Genomic DNA, 21,199 nt, shown 5'->3' on the forward strand with positions numbered 1-21,199 from the left:
CTTCACTTTGGATTCACTCTTTTGAATGTTTGAATTTGTAAGTTAACTGAGGAGGACCAAGGACTGCAATTTATACAAACAACCAACTTAGCAAGACCTGGCATTTGTCATGTTCTGTTTCCATAGCTGTACTTTTTGAAACAGAATGTGATGGGTCAGGCTATGACCAATGCACAAAGATACTGGGAAAAAACGTAACTAAATCTCATTGACTGAGCCGAGCATTTAATCATATTTCTCTCTCAATGAACTTCTCCCCTTTACTACTACAGACGTATCATATCAAGGGTTATTTGCATGTGGACATTGAATTAACTTTTCAAATTGCTCAAAACAGCAGTTAACAGCACTTTCTACAATCTGCAGTATTTTGAAAAGGTATAGGAACATGCTGCAGAAGTATATGTCACAAAGCAGCTAAGACCTGTAAACCAGCCAAGGCAACAGGATATTCATTTTTGCATCGGACTACATTCCTCTATCAATCTCCTTCTAACTAACCCCACCTTCTGGCAGAACCAGGAAATCCCTCCCACAAACTGTCTTCTAGGAAAACGAAACTTATCTGAGTCGCGGTGTCGTTTGTCTGTGTGAAAGTGAACAACAACCGTCCAAATGGCTCAGCAAGGAATTCTGCTGGACCAGGACCAGTTCTGTTGTTCTGTCTGTCTGGATCTACTGAAGGAGCCAGTAGCTATTCCCTGTGGACACAGTTACTGTAGGAGCTGTATTGAGGGCTGCTGGGATCAGGATGATCTGAAGGGGATCTACAGCTGTCCTCAGTGCAGACAGACCTTCACTCCAAGGCCTGCTCTGAGAAAAAATAACATGTTGGCTGAGGTGGTGGAGAAACTGAAGAAGACAGGACTTCAGGCTGATCCCCCTGATCTGTGCTATGCTGGACCTGGAGATGTGGCATGTGATTTCTGCACTGGGACCAGAAAGCAGAAAGCCCTCATGTCCTGTCTGGTGTGTCTGGTGTCTTCCTGCAAAACTCACCTCCAGCCTCACTATAGTGTCCCTGCACTAAAGAAGCACAAGCTGGTCAAAGCCTCCACACAGCTACAGGAGAACATCTGCTCCCGTCATGACGAACTGCTGAAGATTTACTGTCGTACCGATCAGAATTGTATCTGTTATCTGTGTATGGTGGATGATCATAAAGGCCATGATACAGTGTCAGCTGCAGCGGAGAGGACCGAGAAACAGGTTAGACCAGAATAACTTGTTGGTGACTCTGATGAACAAATAATTTAATATACAGCAGGAGAGCTGTTTGAATATGAGAAACATATCTAATTAGTTACATGATCCTCTAAATGTATCACCATTTTGCTGTAGTCACACACCCTCATTTTCTTTAGAATCCAAAATTCAGTTTAAACTATGATATGAGTACTGTAAAATACATAATAATTCAACTAAAATCATAGATATGTAACTTTGCAAAGGGACTTCTATTAAAATGTAATTACTACCCTCTATAGGCCCTATATCGTAATACTATACTATTGCACTACTGGACAAATAAATCTTGATAGCTCAATGAACAGTGTTTCTCCATAGAGTCAGCTGGGGATGAGTCAGCAGAAGCTCCAGCAGAGAATCCAGGAGAGAGAGAAGGAGCTGAAGGAGCTCCAACAGGCTGTGGAGTCTCTCAAGGTAAATATTATTGACCAGGGCCCAGTTTTTCAACATGTTAATCTGGATTGGGATATAATTTTGGGTTAAATCCACTTCAGTCAGTGTAGATTAAGGGGAGGAGACAGGTTAAAGAAGGATTTTTAAACTTTGAGAGAATTGAGACATGGATTGTGCATAGACAAAAGATTTAAGTGCCTTTGAACGGGGTATGGTAGTAGGCGCCAGGCGCACCGGTTTGTGTCACGGACTGCAACGCTGCTGGGTTTTTCATGCTCAACAGTTTCCTGTGTGTATCAAGAATGGTCCACCACCCCAAAGGACATCCAGCCATATTGACACAACTGTGGGAACCATAGGAGACAACATGGGCCATATCCCTGTGGAATGCTTTCAACACCTTGTAGAGTCCATGCCCCGACAAACTGAGGCTGCTTTGAGGGCAAAAGGGGGTTACAAGTGCAACATAATATTAGGAAGGTGTTCTTTATGTTTTGTACAGTCAGTGAATAGTATTTTTTTATGTGGGCCTCTATGAAGGGTTCTATCTAGAACCCTTATCTTCTATGTTTTATATTTTGCTGGAGGGTTGTGGGTAATTGTGAATCCCTGTTCTTTGCATTAGTTCACTTACGGTTGGTTGTACCAATGATTTTGATTGTTGTTTTATTCTACTTGTTTTGTTTCTGGGTTTATGTTTCTGGGTTTTGTTGGGGTGGCTAGACTGATACCATCAGTGAGAAAGCTTATTCAGATGAAAAGGCTTCTAGGTAGAACCTTTAATCCTCAGCGAAAATGAAAAAGTTTTAGGGAGAAATAAATTCTTCTTAACATGGAGCCTTATCTTCTCTCTTTGTGTCTGAACAGCACTCTGCACAGGCAGCAGTGGAGGACAGTGATAGGATCTTTACTGAGCTGATCCATTCCATTGAGAGAAGGTGCTCTGTGGTGAAGGAGCTGATCAGAGCCCAGGAGAAAGCTCAAGTGAGTCAAGCTGATGGACTCCTGGAGCAACTGGAGCAGGAGATAGCTGAGCTGAGGAGGAGAAACGCTGAGCTGGAGCAGCTCTCTCACACAGAGGATCATATCCATTTTCTCCAGGTAACTAAACTTCCTTGTTACAGGTGATACAGAAATGTACTTGTGAAACTGTACATTTAGTCAATTATACTCTATTCTCCATATCAGTATTCACGTTACCTGACATTAATAAAAAATATTTGATCACAAAAACATTGTCAATTATCTACTCTCGCTCTATCGCTCTCTCCCCCTCTCTTTATCTCTGTCTCTCTCCAGAGTTATCAGTCTCTCTCCAGTCCCAGTGTCTCTTCAGACATACCCAGCGTCGTTATCCATCCTCAGTACTTTGGAGATGTGAATAAGGCTGTTTCTGATGTCAGAGAGAAACTAGAAGGCTTCCTTGAAGGAGAATGGATCAAGATCTCCACCACAGGTGAGTTGAAAATAATACTAACACATAGTGTAAGAACACCTAGTTTAGACCAATCAGAGGTCCTCTAGTCACCACTTTATACAAGTGCAATATGGTATTCTGATAATATTCTCTCTCTCTGTGAATGTCTGTCTCTGTAGTAAATTCAGTGGATATCTTACTGCCTCCAGAGCCCAAGACTAGAGAACAGTTCTTACAATGTGAGTTTCTTCATCAAGTAACTAACAGTCTCTTTTTTTCTGACACTACTCACAAACCTTGTGATATATCAATAGGAGATACTGCTCTCATTGATCTCTGCTCTGTTGTAATCAAAGACAGGGTAGATACAGTATGTGCCTTAACTTACTGTTCTAACTCCCCTCATTGGTCTCTGCTCTTCTCCCAGATTCCTGTCAGCTCACACTGGACCCAAACACAGCACAGAATTACCTCTCTCTGTCTGAGGGAAACAGAAAGGTGACAGTTGTTAAAGCTGTTAACGATCCAAATCCTGACCATCCGGACAGATTCACTGATTGGTGGCAGGTCCTTTGTAGAGAGGGTCTGTCTGGACGCTGTTACTGGGAGGTGGAGTGTCATCATGGGACTGTTTTAATAGCAGTCTCGTATAAAGACATAAGTAGAATAGGGAAGGTTAATGGCTCTAGATTTGGATACAATGACAAGTCTTGGGGTTTAGAGTGCTCTAGTAATGGTTATATTTTCAGACACAATAATGTTGAGACTAAAGTATCAGGCCCTCAGTCCTCCAGAGTAGGAGTGTACCTGGATCACAAGGCAGGTATTCTGACCTTCTACAGTGTCTCTGACACAATGACCCTCCTTCACACAGTCGAAACCACGTTCACTAAACCCCTCTTTCCTGGGATATGGGTTGGGTACAAAAATAATTCTGCTGTGCTGTGTACACTGTAGAGTTCCCCATATTAGAATGACGGTTCATGCTCTTTTAGTTTGGTATGTACAATTATTGTGATTGATTTAATCTTTAATTTAGTCTAGGTTTTAATCACATCCATATTGATGTATTCTCACTTTGATGAAGTCTAAACTAAAAAACAACTGCTGTATTGTCTTTTTTTTTTAAGAAAGTATATTTGTTAATTTCAATAAGTTGTATTATTATTTACCTATTGATCCTTAAATTTGAATTTGTTTAGTTTTCTAAAATGCATTTAGGCCTATGTACTGTATATACTCTGATGCTGCAGATTTACTGCTCAATCAAACGTCCAGCAGATGGTGATATACTGTAACAAACAATACAATGTTAAATATTTCTTGATTTACCTCTTGCCACTCAGCAAACCACCAACAATAAACAGTATTTCAATATGTTTGTTTTTGAGTGTTTATGCTATGAACTAAATGAGTAAATAAAGAAGATTATATTTAGCTGTGTCTACACTGACACTCTTGGTGAATTTTTACTCCATTTGATTTCATTCCTCAATCATTAAGTAAAATATAAGCAAGCTAGATTACTTCACTTTGGATTCACTCGTTTGAATGTTTGAATTTGTAAGTTAACTGAGGAGGACCAAATACTGCAATTTATACAAACAGCCAAACAACATCAACTTAGCAAGACTTGGCATTTGTCGTGTTCTGTTTCTATAGCTGTACTATTTGAAACAGAATGTGATGGGTCAGGCTATGACTAATGCGCAAACATATTGGGAAAAAACGTAACTAAATCTCATTGACTGGGCCGAGCATTTAATCATATTTCTCTCTCAATAAACGTCTCCCTTTACTACTACAGACGTATCATATCAAGGGTTATTTGCATGTGGACATTGAATTAACCTTTGAAATTGCTCAAAATAGCAGTTAATCTTTCACTTTCTACAACTTTTATTTTACTTTCTCATTTTCAATGGAGACTCCAGAAAACTGATATTCAAATAGTAATGGTTGGAGGTTGGAGTCATTAAAACGTGTTTTTCAACCACTCCACAAATGTCTTGTTAACAAACTATGGTTTTTGCAAGTCAGTTAGGACATCTACTTTGTGCATGACACAAGTAGTTTTTCAACAATTGTTTACAGACAGATTATTTCACAACTCACCGTATCACAATTCCAGTGGGTCAGAAGTTTACATACACTAAGTTGACTGTGCCTTTAAACAGCTTAGACAATTCCAGAAAATGATGTCATAGCTTTAAAAGCTTCTGATAGGCTAACTGACATAATTTGAGTCAATTGGAGGTGTACCTGTGGATGTACTTTACAGCCTCCCTTCAAACTCAGTGCCTCTTTGCTTGACATCATGGGAAAATCTAAAGAAATCAGCCGAGACCTCAGAAAGAAAATTGTAGACCTCCACAAGTATGGTTCATCCTTGGGAGCAATTTCCAAAGCCTGAAGGTACCATGTTCATCTGTACAAACAATATCATGCAAGTATAAACACCATGGGACCATGCAGCCATCATACCGCTCAGAAAGGAGACCCGTTCTGTCTCCTAGAGATGAACGTACTTTGGTGTGAAAAGTGCAAATCAATCCCAGAACCACAAAGGACCTTGTGAAGATGCTGGAGGAAACAGGTACAAAAGTATCTATATCAACAGTAAAACGAGTCCTATATCGACATAACCTGAAACGCCCTCAGCAAGGAAGAAGCCACTGCTCCAAAACCACCATAAAAAAGCCAGACTATGGTTTGCAACTGCACATGGGGACAAAGATTGTACTTTTTGGAGAAATGTCCTCTAGTCTGATGAAACAGAAATAGAACTGTTTGTCCATAATGACCATCGTTATGTTTGGAAGCAAAAGGGGGGGGGCTTGCAAGCCGAAGAACACCATCCCAACCGTGAAGCACAGGGGTGGCAGCATCATGTTGTGGGGGTGCTTTGCTGCAGGAGGGTCTGGTGCACTTCACAAAATAGATGGCATCATGAGGTAGGAAAATTATGTGGATATATTGAAGTAACATCTCAAGACATCAGCCAGGAAGTTAAATCTTGGTTGCAAATGGGTCTTCCAAATGGACAATGACCCCAAGCATACTTCCAAAGTTGTGGCAAAATGGCTTAAGGACAACAAAGTCAAGGTATTGGAGTGGCCATCACAAAGCCCTGACCTCAATCCTATAGAAAATGTGTGGGCAGAACTGAAAAAGCATGTGCGAGCAAGGAGGCCTACAAACCTGACTCAGGAGGAATGGGCCAAAATTCACCCAACTTATTGTGGGAAGCTTGTGGAAGGCTACCTGAAATGTTTGACCAAAATTAAACAATTTAAAGACAATGCTACCAAATATTCATTGAGTGTATGTAAACTTCTGAACCACTGGGAATGTGACCACTGGGAATGTAAAAGCTGAAATAAATAATTCTCTCTACTATTATTCTGACATCTCACATTCTTAAAATAAAGGGAATTTTTACTAGGATTGAACGTATTTGGTTAAGGTGTATGTAAACTTCCAAATTCAACTGTATACATTTTGTCAATTATACTTTATTCTCCATATCAGTATTCATGTCTTCTGACATTAATAAAAAACATTTGATCACAAAAACATTGTGTCAATTATTCTCTCTCTCTCTCTCTATCAGACACATCATTCAAAACTAATAGGTCTTGTGTTTCGTTTGGGAAACACTGCTATTCCAAATATCACACTCATTTACTGATTACCTACACCCAGTGCTCACGTGTGAAAACACTTACACCTATTTTCTTCACTTAGAAATCAGATCTTGAGCACTGCAAATAGGCTTCAGGTTGGCTTTCTTGGTTTGGACAACAATGGAGGCCAATTTTGGAGAGAAAGTTAGAGGAAGAAGAGTGAGAGGGGGATGAGGACAAGGAGGAGGAAGAGGACAAGGACGAGGGGTGGGACAAGCCTATTTGTTTATATTCTACTGTATTTTGTCTGTTACTGTTCATCCCAAAATCTGGATGAAAATACAATGTTTTGAGAAAGATATACATCACATTTTTCCCCGCTTGCATTTCTGTTTATAGTGTAAATATATACTGAATATGCATACATACTGTATATATTTGTGCACATACATGTACGTGCTATGACAAACTTACGTGGACTCCAATGCACACCGAACATGTTTTTGTACTAGTGTACTAGTGTTTTACATGTGTCACATCCGTGTGTAGTTGGCGTGTATAAGAGCTAATCATTTGATGGTTTGTGTGTAGAGTTTGATGCAAAAACACAATTTTGAGACGAGTGAAAATAGTTTTGAATGAAGTGTTTGGTTTTGCAAGAGATGTGTAATGTTTTGCGTGTTGTGTGTGTTTTGGGGTTTTGGGGTCAAAAACTGTAAAAATTAAAAATTAAATAAAAGATTCGGACAAAACACACATCCTGACAAGAGAGACACCACACCAATACATAAAGAGAGACCTAAGACAACAACATAGAATGGCAGCAACACATGACAACACAGCATGGTAGCAACATAACTTGGCAGCAGCACAACATGGTAGCAGCACAAATCATGGTACAGACATTATTGGGCACAGACAACAGCACAAAGAGCAAAAAGATAGAGACAACAATACATCACACGAAGCAGACACAACTGTCAGTAAGATTGATTGAGTCTTTGAATGAAGAGATGGAGATAAAACTGTCCAGTTTGAGTGTTTGTTGCAGCTCGTTCCAGTCGCTAGCTGCAGTGAATTGAAAAGAGGAGCAACCCAGGGATATGTGTGCTTTGGGGACCTTGAACAGAATGTGACTGGAAGAACAGGTGTTGTATGTGGAAGATGAGGGCTGCAGTAGGTATCTCAGATAGGGGGAGTGAGGCCTAAGAGGGTTTTATAAATAAGCATCAACCAGTGGTTCTTGCGACGGGTATACAGAGATGAGCAGTTTACAGAGGAGTATAGAGTGCAGTGATGTGTCCTATAAGGAGCATTGGTGGCAAATCTGATGGTCGAATGGTAAAGAACATCTAGTCGCTCGACTGCACCCTTTTATCTATAAATTATATCTCTGTAAACCTTAGCCTACTCCCAAGTACTTGTGTGATGTGACTACCTCTAGCTCTAAACCCTCAGAGGTAGTAATCCCACCGGTGAGGAGAGGGGCATTCTTCTTACCAAACCACATTACCTTTGTTTTGGAGGTGTTCAGAACAAGGTTAAGGGTAGAGAAAGCTTGATGGACACTAAGAAAGCTTTGTTGTAGAGCGTTTAACACAAAATCCGGTGAGGGGCAAGCTGCGTATAAGACTGTATGATCTGAATATAAATGGATGAGAGAGCTTCCTACTGCCTCAGCTATGTTGTTGATGTATGGGGCCTAGGATCGAGCATTGGTGTACTCCTTTGGTGACAGGCAGTGGCTGAGACAACAGATATTCTGACTTTATACACTGCACTCTTTGAGAGAGGTAGCTGGCAAACCAGGCTAAAGACCCCTCAGAGACACCAATACTCCTTAGCCTTCCCACAAGAATGGAAGGGTCTACTGTCTACGTCAATAAAACTAGCAGCACAACATTGCTTACATTTACATTTACATTTAAGTCATTTAGCAGACGCTCTTATCCAGAGCGACTTACAAATTGGTGCATTCACCTTATGATATCCAGTGGAACAACCACTTTACAATAGTGCATCTAACTCTTTTAAGGGGGGGGGGGGGGTTAGAAGGATTACTTTATCCTATCCTAGGTATTCCTTAAAGAGGTGGCGTTTCAGGTGTCTCCGGAAGGTGGTGATTGACTCCGCTGACCTTAGACTTAGAATCAAGGGCAATGGTGACATCATTTACGACCTTTAAAGTTGCAGTCACACATCCATAACCTGAGCAGAAACCAGATTGCATACCAGAGAGAATAGTATACACCTCAAGAAAGTCAGTCAGTTGATTATCGCTAAGTTTTTCCAACACTTGATAAACAGGGCAAAATAGAAATTGGTCTATACACCAGAAATTAGGATGAGCTTGATCTCCCCCTTCAAATAAAGGATACATCGTGGCTGCCTTTCAAGCAATGGGAACCTCTCAAGAGAGGAGATATAGGTTAAAAAGGTCAGAGATATGCTTGCTGATGATAGGGGCAGCAACCTTAAAGAAGAAAGGGTCTAAACCATCTGACCCCGATGTTTTTTGGGGGTCAAGTTTAAGGAGGTCCTTTAGCACCTCAGACTCAGTGACCGCCTGCAGGGAGAAACTTTGTAGCAGGGCAGGGGGAAAAGAGGGAGATTAGGAAATGTTGGACAGGCAAGGAGGCATGGCTGAGTCAAATAGGAATCCTGAAGTGGTGATTTAAGAGCTCTGCCATGTGCCCCTTGTCATTAACAACCACATAATCAACATTAAGGGACATGGGCAGCTATAAGAAGAAGGGTTTATTCTTCATGTATTTAACCATTTTCCAGAACTTCTTGGGGTTAGACCCACAGAGAAAGAACTGCTCCTTAAAGTAACGAACTTTGGCCTTCCAGATAGCATGAGTGCACTTATTTCTCATTTACCTGAACGAGAGCCAGTCAGCCTTTCGCCAAATGGAATTCTTGAGGTGGAGTAACTTTGCCAGATCACGGTCGAACCAGGGGCAGAACCTGTTTTTAATTCAAATGTTATTTATGGGCCGATGTTTGTTAACAATACCACTGAAAATATCAAAAAAGAAAGTCCGAGAGTATTCGACAGAGGGGATCAAGGTGATTCTATACCAATTTACAGAGGCCAGGTCATGAAGGAAGGCTTTCTCATTAAAGTTTTTAGCAAGCGCCAATGACAAATCAGGACAGGTCGTTTCGCTGAGCAGCTATTAGGAACACAGGCTGTAAAACAGTGATCACTAAGGTCATTACAGAAAACACCAGACTGATACCTATTAGGATTATTTGTGAGGATAACATCAAGGAGAGTAGCCTTTTCTGGGTGTTTGGAGTCAAACCTTGTAGGATTGGTAATAATCTGAGAAAGATTTAGGGAGTTCCATTGCTTTAGGACTTGGTCAGGTAATATATGCATGTCCCAGTTTATGTCACCTAACAGGACAAATTCAGACTTAGTGTAAGGGGCCAGGAGAGAGCTTAGGGCATTTAGGGTACAGGCCGGTGCTGATGGTTGATGATAACACTTAGCAACAGCCAACAAAGAGCTATTTGAAAGTTCAATGCTTAAAACCAGCAAATTAAATTGTTTGGGAACAGACTTGGTGGAGACAACCGAGCACTGACGGTGTTCCTTGGTAAAGATTGCAACTCCACCACCTTCGGAAGATCTGTCTTTCCAAAAAAGGTTATAACCAGAAAGGTTAACATCAGTGTTCAAAACACTCTTTCTTAACCACGTCTCAGTAATGACCAACACGTCTGGATTCGAGCTGTGAACCCACACTTTCAATTGATCCATTTTAGGTAATAAGCTTCTTGTGTTAAGGTGCAGAAAACCCAGGCTTTTACGAGAGCAGAAATCAGTGAAGCAAAAGTCAGAGTTGGGGCTAGCAACAGTAGATGGGCCAGCGTGTACATGCACATAACCAGATATCTTCAGCAGTAATTACAATCAGGGCACGGCAGAGGACAGGGAGAGCTCTGCAATGTTGATTTATGACATTTGAATGTGCATTAGATGGCAACAAGGTCCTATTGTACAGCAATTTCATCAGGTAACGTGATGTAGCCTATACTGAATAACAACTACTGTATTGATATCTTTTCTCAATTAAAAACAACTTTTTGTTTGTTAATTTCAACATTTTTTATTGTTATTCATCTATTTATCCTTACATTTAATCTGTTAAATTTCCTAACATATATATTTAGCAGGCCTAGTCTATTTTAAGCTGCACATGTACTACTCAATCAACCATCCAGCAGATGGTGATATGGCAAAAATAAATACAAAGATTGCACATTTCTTGATTGACCTCTTGCCTCTCAGTAAACCACCAAAATAATATATATTTCTATATGTTCGTCTTTAAGTGTTTATGTTATAAACGACATTAATTGAGAATGTAACTAAATAAAATTATATTTAGCACCACATTCCTGCTTTAGGGCGGTGGAAGATTTTTGTAGAAGTAAATCATGTGACGTCAGCTCAATGTTGCTTCCGGGTTTGCCTTGTTTTTTTGACGGCCAGAGATTCTTTGTTGTTTTGAGTTATTGGTTATTTATTTCAAAATGAACCGTATTTTTGGTCGAGGAAAACCGAAGGGACCACCACCAAATCTAACGGACTGCATAGGAAGTGTAAGTATATGGAAATAACTTAATCAGAGCAGTGTCTTTGACAAACAAACAAAATAACTTTGAATGCTGGCTAGCTAGCTGACATCTGATTGTTCTAGAAATAATGGGAGAGTTGTCCTGAATAACAGCCCATTTAATACCTATAGCTTATAGAATACTGTTTAGCTACGTAATTTTCAGCGTGGTGTTGTAAGTTAGTTTGATTAGCATTGTCGTAGTTATTAAGCTAACTTGCCTAATTATCTAGATGACCAGTTGACAAAAGTACAGTAAGGTGATGTTGGTTTTCCACTGTAGGCTAAAACAATGATTCCCAACCAGGGGTACTTAAGACTCATGAGACCAAAGGCTTATTGGTCAAATGCACATGAGGGGGTACTTCAGGGGTTCTTCAGTGGTACTCCGGGCAGAGCCAAATTCATTTGGTGGTAGAGTCACCGAAAAAAGGTTGGGAACCACTGGCTAAAAGGTGTTTTTCCAACCAACCAGTTTTACAGGTTTGAACAAAGCTATTTAGCTAGTGCCATTGAAGGTAAAAATAGAAGGTATGATTATTATAACAACTCATACATGTATTTTAATAACTTTCTGATACCACAAAATGTTATTACAATGACTTCAGACTCAAACAAAAGAGTTGAGGTACAGCGCATTCAGAATGTATTCAGACCCCTTGACTTTTAACATTTTGTTACGTTACAGCCTTATTCTAAAATGAATTAAATCGTCCCCTCTGGCCCTGAATAACATCCCCACAGCATAATACCGCCACCACCATGCTTCACCGTAGGGATGGTGCCAGGTTTCCTCCAGACGTGACGCTTGGCATTCAGGCCAAAGAGTTCAATCTTGGTTTCATCAGACCAGAGAATCTTGTTTCTCTTTAGGTGCCTTTTGGCAAACTCCAGCAGGCCGTCATGTGCCTTTTACTGAGGAGTGGCTTCAGTCTGGCCAATCTACCATAAAAGGCCGGTCCGGTGGAGTGCTGCAGAGATGGTTGTCCTTCTGGAAGTTTCTCCCATCTCCACTGAAGAGCTCTGTCAATGACCATCAGGTTCTTGGTCACCTCCCTGACCAAGGCCCTTCTCTCCCGATTGCTCAGTTTGGCCGGGCGGCCAGCTCTAGGAAGAGTCTTGGTGGTTCCAAACTTCAATTTTAAGAATGATGCCGACCACTGTGTTCTTAATCCTTCAATGCTGCAGAAATGTTTTGGAACCCTTCCCCAGATCTGTGCCTCGACACAATCCTGTCTCAACAGACAATTGCTTCGACCTCATAGCTTGGTTTTTGCTCTGACCTGCCCTGTCAACTGTGGGACCTTTGTATAGACAGTTGTATGCCTTTCCAAATCATGTCCAATCAATTGAATTTACCACAGGTGGACTCCAATCAAGTTGTAGAAACATCTCAAGGATGATCAATGGAAACAGGATGCACCTGAGCGCAATTTTGAGTCTCATAGCAAAGGGTCTGAACATTTATGTAAATAAGATATTTCTGTTTTTATTTTTAATACATTTGCAAAAGTTACAAAATAATAATAATGTTTTTACTTCGTCATTATTGGGTATTGTGTGTGTGTAGATTGCTAAGGATTTTTTTCTTCATTTAATCAATTTTAGAATAAGGCTGTAATGTAACAAAATGTGGAAAAAGTCAAGGGGTCTGAATAGTTTCCAAAGGCACTGTAAGTGCTTTTGGCAACGGGGGTATATTAACATACAATAACGTTGCTTTCAATTGTATTGCGTTGCACAAAAATAGTCAGTGGGAAGCCAGAAGTAAATACAATTCCATTTCAACTTACTGTGTGTTCATTATGATGGGGTAAAATTGACATAATATCTAAGGGATAGTATTATTAAACAGACTTTCTAAATGTGGGTCTCTGCTTACCTCATGTCAAAATGAAAGTCCTGCACAAGCCATATGTGGACAAAAAATAAATCACTTTTGGGGGACTTTTTTTTATTTTGACATGAGGTAAGCAGAGAGGAAGTGGGTCTACAACAGGTTAGTGCAGCATTTCCCAAACCCTGTTCTCAGGACCACAAGGGGTGCACGTTTTGTTTTTTGCACTAACACTAAACAGCTGATTCAAATTATCAAAGCTTGATGATTAGTTTGATTATTTGAATCAGCTGTGTAGTGCTAAGGCAAAAACCAAAACGTGCACCCCTTGGGGTCCCGAGGACAAAGTTTGGGAAACCCTTGGTTATTGTTATCTGGGTTCCTTGGGACGTCCCTACCCTAACCCCTTAACCCTTATCTAACCCAACAAAACCCATTTTAAAATGTCCACTTCAATGGGGTGACGTCAGAGTTGGGACATCCCAAGGATCCTTTTTAAACTTTTTCCTACACAGACCCACGTTTGCAAAGTCTGTTTAATAATAAGATCCTTTAGATATTTTGTCTCAAATTCCCCCTGTCGTAATGACCAACAGTCCTGCCCACCGGTACAGTAAGTGGAAATGTTATTGTATTTAACTTCTGGCTTCGCACTGAGTTTTTTCGTGCAACCCAATACAATTGAAAGCAACGCTATTGTATGCAAATACACCCGCGTTGCTAAAAGCACCTATGAGTTATGAAAAGAGTCTGCCTGGCTTACTCGTTCTCTCTTCTTAAGGTTGACTCACGAGCGGAGTCTATTGACAAGAAGATTGCCAGACTAGATGTTGAACTGGTCAAGTACAAGGATCAGATGAAGAAGATGAGAGACGGTCCTTCAAAGGTAAGAGTGAAGGCCTGCACTGAGTGAAGCAGACTGGGATAGTAGATATGTTTACCAGTCAGTCGCTTATTATACCAACCTGGTCTCAGAGCATTTCGTATTATTATTATTTACGTAAATCCGAGAAATGCTATTTAGTATGATGTTACATTTCGTATGACATGTATTAATTTGTGGATTTTCATCACCCATTTTGTACGATGTTACGAATTACAATTCATATTATATGTTACGAATTTGAAAAACGTATAGTATTTTACGAATTTGCAAAGCGGATTATGTAATCATACTATTTTGAGTGTTTACAATTTGTATCGTGTTAAATATTAGCCACCATCGGTAGCCACCGTCAGTTATACCCACATACATATATAACTGTAATGTCAGTTTCCTTACATTTTGCATCATTCCATTACATCGTTAGTTGACCTTTCTTTCCTCTGTCACATTCGTGTGGTTGTTCATGAGGATCGCTAGCACTAGTGGATCATATTAAGCTAACAATAATTTGGGACATGTAGACTATTTTAATCAAAATGGAACGCAGACCGTATGTAGCAGGTTAAACATGGAGCCTGGCGCACGGTTTCTGACAACGGGACAGTTGTCATCACAGTTCCACTATTAGGGGACTACTGTTCCCTATTTTACACTTTTCTCACCTGCGTAGTGCGTAGGAAATGCATACATTTCCTAAGTCTGAATCGGACCCTTGAATAAAACACAAGTTTGTCACTGTGGGAGGGATGGGCCGTCTGCATCCTCCCTCTACAGTTCCACTTGTTGTTAGGGTTTGATTGGAAGATTATAAGTGTATGTCTGTCCATCCACGTGGCCAGACATACAGTATACCAGTATTTATGCCTGATGTTGTGTAAATTGTGTTTCCTGGTTATGTTTTCATCAGAACATGGTCAAACAGAAGGCAATGAGAGTGCTGAAGCAGAAGAGAATGTGAGTCATTTATGAAAGCAGTCTGCCAATGCATGAAACACCTCCAATCAGTCAGGACCAACGTCACAGTAGCACAATGATGAACCGCATAATGAGCTGTAAACCATAGTCATACGAGTACATCATAACGTCTTAATTAATAGAGGTTATCATTTGAATTGTGATGTTTTTCAGGTATGAGGGCCAGAGAGATAACCTCACCCAGCAGTCCTTCAACATGGAACAGGCCAACTACACAATACAAAGTCTCAAAGACACAAAAACAACAGTAAGGTGGATCAGTAATGACTGTAGCACTTACAATTTACTGTAGTTGTCATAGTTCTCTGGGTAAACATGTCTGACATTGCATTATAGGTGGATGCCATGAAAATTGGAGCCAAAGAGATGAAGGCGGCATACAAGAATGTGAAGATCGATCAGATTGAGGTAAGCCGTTTGTCTTCTATTTGGCTACTCAATATATTCAAGTTATCTGATCTGGTCTGTGTTCACCCAGGTTAAGTGAATGTGGGGTTTCAGTGAGGATGGCCCATTGGGTAATGAGAATGACAGACATTTGGGTGAAGAGCTCTTTGTGTTCCTGATGCAGGATCTCCAGGACCAACTGGAGGACATGATGGAGGACGCCAACGAGGTGCAAGAGGCGATGAGTAGAAGCTACGGGACGCCAGAGATCGATGACGATGACCTGGAAGCGGGTCAGTACTGTGAGAGTGTGACACAGCCACAAGACAATACACTATTGTGTTACAACAGTTGGTTTTGCTCCAGTACAGACTAGGTCTATATTAAAACACTGCCGTATATCAATAGATGGCATTTCCCACACTACAGAGAAGTTTTGTTCACTTCAGCCCAGTGATACAACAGCAGTCAATAAAGTCCTTGCATCAATGGCTGTGTGTGTTCCCAGAGCTGGATGCCCTGGGAGATGAGCTGCTGCTAGATGATGACAGCTCCTACCTGGATGAGGCCAGCACTGCCCCCTCCATCCCAGAGGGAATACCCAGTGACAGGGCAACAAACCGGGTACACATCTCTCTCTGACCACTGTATTCACGTTTACCATGTTTGGTAGTGGATCACTGGCAAACATAACTTACCAGTACAGCTGCCTTGTTCAAAGGGTTTGTTTTTTAGGAAATTGCATTGAAAACACATCTATGCACTCATTTAGATGTTTCCTAATAAAATGTAATTTATTGTGCATATGTTTTTCAGGATGGAGTTCTGGTGGATGAATTTGGCCTACCACAGATCCCTGCCACATAATGGATAGACAGCAGGCAGGAACCAATGGCAATACTCCCAACTTTTTTTTTTAATGTATCATAGCCTTTTTACAATGTAAATCCGACTGATGCATTATTACGTGGTGGTAAACAAGACTCAACCTGCCTTATCTTTTGAAGAGAATCATTGATATCAATCTAATCAATGGTGATGCATCAGCTATGCTATTAATTCTTGATCGTATGAACAAATGTTTTTTTCTCCAAGGCGTTTCTTGGTATTTGGTTGTTCTAACTTCTACTGCAGCACTGTGTTGCCAACTACCAATAAATATAAATAATATATTTCAAATGATGCCAATGGTGGATTAGTTATAGATCAGGCATATTTCTTTGTTGTATTTTTTTTTAAACAAAGGAGGGAGACAGGACTAAATCAGTCATTTAATTATACAATAGAACACTAATAGCGTGTAGAATTACAATCGCTCAAAAGCAATAAATACATTTCTGAAAGTATTCATGTAGTTGAACGATATGCTTTCTCTTCGCGTACAAATGTTGGACAATGTAGCATTTAGACGAGGGCTCTCCAACCCTGTTCCTGGAGAACTGCTGAATCAGGTAAGTTTCTACTGGGGTTGAAGTGAAAACCTACACAGGAAGGTAGCTCTCCAGGATCAGGTTTTTAGAGCCCTGATACAGACCCTTACAAAACACAGTGCCCAAACTGTATAGTTTTATGACAACCACAGCAACAAAGGCCTTGTTTGAGCCAGTCATCACCAACTGAGCCTATAGCTGAGGGGGAAGATCTTCTTGTGAAGGTATTCAACAACCTCAGTCTTGTTCCAAAGCTTTTCAAATTCATAGTAAGGAATCTGAAAAAACAAAAGACTATTAGTAACAAATGGAGCATAGAGCAAAAACAGAAGATCCACCTGAATACAGATATGCTCTTGACAGAACACTAGCAGAGGGGCTGAAATCAGAATTTACAGCAGATGGAAAACAGAACACTCAAAGGTTGCAGAGTGAATTTCTGACCTGAACAACTTCGTATCCCAGAAGCCTCAGGTGCCGCTGCTTGATGGCCTCTTTCCCTAGCAGCTGTCTTGTGTTCACAGTGAACCTCTTGTGGCCGTCAATGCAAACTGCTATCCTGCAAGTACACGAGTGAATGGGCATGAATAACATCGCTGTAATACAACAATTTTATCACCTATGTTTATGAATTTCATGGTTTAAATGTCTATTGTTTATACCTCTTGTAGATATCATCGATTTGACTGGCAGGCAATACATATCCTTCCTCATCAAGCTTTATTTCCACATCTGAAATGACAAGAAACAGAGGCCGGATTTGTCTTTGCACCTTTCATTTTCAGTATATGGATGTCTGAAGCTCTGAATTAAAGGTGAGCTGTGTTGTGTCTGTACGTTACCTAGTGTGTAGCAGTATGGAGTGAGGACTCTGGAAGCGAAGTAGTTGCGGGCCCCTAGTAGATCCACCAGGCCAGTTTTCACATAGTTGTAGAGGTGTCCGTCAACCGGCGTCTCCAGAGACCGACCAGGAGTTAGGAAAGACTTGACACGGTACTTAGGAAGGAGCCTTGGACCCTGGGGTTAAAACAGGGTGTTACGGGTGAATCAGAGGATAGTGTGCTAGGATGTCAACACTGCCGTTGAAGTTGCAATGCTATCATAGAATGAACATTGATTTGTACTAACTCGTTAGCCTACCTCATAGAAAGGGCATTCAAGCTTCACAGTCATGTAGAGTTGGGTCAGTTGTGCCAGAACAATCCGGTCAACCCCTGAGCCTTGCTCTGGAACACAAATTCATTTAAACTGTATTAATTATTATTAATTATTATTAAAGGCCGTGCAATTGATTAACCAAATAAACTGTGCCGATATAAGTATGGAGAGTAGTAAAATAAGCGTGGGCTAATTTACTAAAGCTGCATTACCTTGTAGTTGCTGGAGGAAGTAGCGGTTGAAGACCTTGGACACAAAGTTGACAGGGAACCGCTCTACCAGGATGCAGGAGTGCAGCAGGTTGAGGAGTGTCCGGGGCTGGAAGTGAGAGAAGCGTGCGTGCAGGATGGCCTCCACCTTCCGGAACACCTCCCCGGCGTTGGGCGGCAGGTAGCCCAGCTTCCCGAACGGCATGATCTGCCTGGCCACTTGGCTGGTGCTGTATTCGTCTGCCCGGTACACAAAGCTCTCTGCCACCGCGTCAAACACTGGCAGCGACAGGATGTTCCGACGCCCAAAATACTGCATCACCTTGGTCACTGTCTCTGGGTGAGACGTGAACGTCATCTTGGGCACGTGCCTCTCCATGGCCTCCACCAAGAAGTGGTCGCTGTGGCCGAAGTGCATGAGTGCCCCGAGCACTAGACCCAGCTCCTCGTCTCTGAAGTGGGGTATGTGCCTGACCGCCTGCTTACACAGGCTAATGACCAGGGGCATGGCCTGGGTCTGGTTCAGGACCACCAAAGCACTAAGCACGCTGCTGATAGCAGGGGGGTCCATACGTGAGGTGACTGACACAGTGTAGGCGTGCATAGCGTTTAGGAGGTCCTGGTAGCGGCCCTCCTCCCCTACTCCAGCCTGCAGCAGTCTGTATACTGCAGTGAGTTCTACCAGACTCCACTGACCAGGCCCCTGCCTCTGTACCTGCACCATCAGCTGCTCCAGCATCCCACAGCCCGGGCCCTCCAGGGCCAGCAGGGCCTGGCCCAGGGTGCACAGCTGGCCCACGCTCATCTGGCCCCTGTCCAGCCGCTCCTGGCTCTCTGACACCAGCCGAACCACCAGCGTGCTCCAGGGGTCCACATAGAGGCGGGTGCAGGCCAGCAGGGCAGAAACCAGCCCGGCCTCCGTCAGACGCCCAGAGTCCTGCTCCAGCTGGCAGCACAGGGCCCTGAGAGTGTCCTCTTCCAACACTTTGGGGTCCTTCAGGGAGGTGCCATCCTGCTCTATGTCAGCCACGCGGTGCAGGGCTGCCGCTGCCATGGTGTCAGACATAATCTCCACTGTGCGAAGGAGTCTCAGCACCTGTCTGGAGGAAGAGCAGCTAACCAGGCGGTCATGGAAGGCCTTCTCCTCTGCATCAGTCGGCCGGTGCAGCTGACTCAGACGGAACCTGGGGACTGAGTCTTTGTGGAGGCTGACTGACCCAGTGGTGTAGAAAGGGTCCTTGGTAATGGTGGACAAACTCATCCTTCCGCAGTCTGGCTGACTGAGTTTCCGACAGCCCTGCCTCTGGATACAGCGGTCCGCTGAGGTCCATAGACACGCCACACACATGGACTCCCCTATCGGAACACTCAGGAGTCTGGTGCGACTCAGCTCGCCTGGAGGACAGAGGTGTGCCCCTGTCTGCCTGAGCAGTTGAAGCCTCTGGATCACCTTTAAAGCCATGGCTCTGTTCCAGGACTCAATAGGCAGTGCCAACCTGTATGAGCATAGGAGCAGATGGTTAGCTAAGCCTACAAAGTTCTGGTAACTAAGTTGACCTAATGGGCGGTTTCAGTTGACAATAATCACAGCAGTAAGATGGATAGCAAGATGGTTTCCATGGAATGTCCCATTCATTTTGATGTTAGCTTGCTAATTGTGGGGCGGCAGGTAGCCTAGTGGTTAGAGCGTTGGACTCGTAACGTTAACCGAAAGGTTGCAAGATCGAATCCCAGAGCTGACAAGGTAAAAATGTCGTTTTTCCTCTGAACAAGGCAGTTAACCCAGGCCGTCATTGAAAATAAGAATTTGTTCTTAACTGACTTAAATAAAGGTTTAAAAATATATATACAAATATTATTAAGTAACCTTGGCTTGCTGGTGGTTATCAAACCAGCGACTGCACGCAGCATATGCTAACTACGCATACCACGACCTAGCCATACATTAAGCAAATCCATTCAAATGTCAGCATTTTGCGAACTAATGCAGTGCAACCCACCGGTGAGCACAACATGTCATTTTGCCCTTGTGTTAGCTAGCGGTCATGGCTAGAAGGTATACAGATTGTCAAATTAACGTAAAAAGTTTATACTGTTTTGCATTTTAGCAAACTATAACCCCAAACATTTTCATAACCTTAACAATTATCCTAACCTGATACGTTAATTATCCTAACCTGCTACGAAAAGTCAAATCTGACAAAGGCTGTATCCGTTCTAGTGAACAATTTAGCTAGCTAGCTGCAAAGCGGAAGTTTGTCATATTATGGGCAATACAATAGATAGCTAGTAAACGTGACAATGTCCTACAACGAAGGCAATGGAATTGTGAATTTCCTTACTTTATTAAACTAAACAGTTCGCAAGAAGAGTACTAGGTACAGTTTACCTTTCGTGGAACAGGACGCACTGACAAAACAAAAAGTAAAATCCGCCCACCGGCAAAGCGTGGTTCCGTAACGAAGGTGATCATTCGTGATTGGCCCGGATGTAAACCAATAGAGTGGGTAAATCTGTTTTACGAAGCCACTAGGACGCGCTGTAAACCATTTCATGTTAAATGTTACCAAACTAATACTGTACCGAGTGTGTTGGTGATATTTCAAATTATTCAGCAAATCCTCCATATCCTTGATGATTGACTAAAAGTATCGATGGGGATAAGTACACTGAAAAAGTTTAACTGAACTGTGCATTCAAGGTGGACCCCCCATGATGATTTGACCTACATTATCTTCAGAGGCAAAAATCTGGTTGAGGTCATACTACTCGGATTCCTCTGAATTAACGTGGTTTATTGCAGTTTTTGCATTGATATTACTGTATATATATATATATACACATTTCCCCCCATTGATTTGAACAGTATCTAGGCATTTAAAACAAATCCTTTCACAGTAGCTGGTGACGTCTTTGACATGCACCGCCACACAAACTAGGTGGAATGAGTAATGTGGGGACATGACATAACAGCCTCAGTGTTAAACAGGAAGACCGCAGAA

At 41.9% G+C, this 21,199-nt stretch overlaps 3 protein-coding genes across 7 annotated transcripts; 2 read left to right on the plus strand and 1 right to left on the minus strand.

The window, feature by feature from the left end:
- The first annotated feature begins 555 nt into the window (after positions 1 to 555).
- LOC139531958 (tripartite motif-containing protein 16-like) lies at positions 556 to 4,435 on the plus strand. Its single transcript, XM_071328982.1, has 6 exons — positions 556 to 1,209; positions 1,567 to 1,662; positions 2,509 to 2,742; positions 2,941 to 3,097; positions 3,238 to 3,297; positions 3,486 to 4,435. The coding sequence occupies exons 1-6, from the start codon at positions 616 to 618 to the stop codon at positions 4,013 to 4,015; spliced, it is 1,671 nt and encodes a 556-aa protein (XP_071185083.1). The 5' UTR covers positions 556 to 615; the 3' UTR covers positions 4,016 to 4,435.
- A 6,674-nt stretch (positions 4,436 to 11,109) lies between these two features.
- On the plus strand, positions 11,110 to 16,746 carry LOC139531944 (charged multivesicular body protein 5). The gene is made up of 8 exons (XM_071328962.1): positions 11,110 to 11,301; positions 13,934 to 14,038; positions 14,946 to 14,992; positions 15,167 to 15,260; positions 15,350 to 15,421; positions 15,585 to 15,693; positions 15,909 to 16,024; positions 16,217 to 16,746. Exons 1-8 carry the CDS (start codon positions 11,233 to 11,235, stop codon positions 16,265 to 16,267), a joined length of 663 nt encoding a protein of 220 aa, XP_071185063.1. The 5' UTR covers positions 11,110 to 11,232; the 3' UTR covers positions 16,268 to 16,746.
- On the minus strand, positions 16,659 to 20,767 carry fastkd3 (FAST kinase domains 3). 5 transcript variants are annotated; one of them, XM_071328957.1, is made up of 7 exons: positions 20,637 to 20,767; positions 18,201 to 19,693; positions 17,971 to 18,056; positions 17,673 to 17,847; positions 17,493 to 17,562; positions 17,275 to 17,389; positions 16,659 to 17,108 (listed from the first exon to the last, which is right to left on the minus strand). In XM_071328957.1, the coding sequence occupies exons 1-7, from the start codon at positions 20,750 to 20,752 to the stop codon at positions 17,010 to 17,012; spliced, it is 2,154 nt and encodes a 717-aa protein (XP_071185058.1). In that variant the 5' UTR covers positions 20,753 to 20,767; the 3' UTR covers positions 16,659 to 17,009. The 5 variants fall into 5 exon arrangements, with proteins under 5 accessions (XP_071185058.1, XP_071185060.1, XP_071185061.1 ...); XM_071328959.1 differs by having other exon boundaries at positions 20,587 to 20,675; XM_071328960.1 differs by lacking the exon at positions 20,637 to 20,767 and adding an exon at positions 20,540 to 20,591.
- Positions 20,768 to 21,199: the final 432 nt, after the last annotated feature.

This window comes from Salvelinus alpinus, chromosome 10, assembly GCF_045679555.1.
Source record: "Salvelinus alpinus chromosome 10, SLU_Salpinus.1, whole genome shotgun sequence".
Classification (NCBI taxonomy): domain Eukaryota; kingdom Metazoa; phylum Chordata; class Actinopteri; order Salmoniformes; family Salmonidae; genus Salvelinus; species Salvelinus alpinus.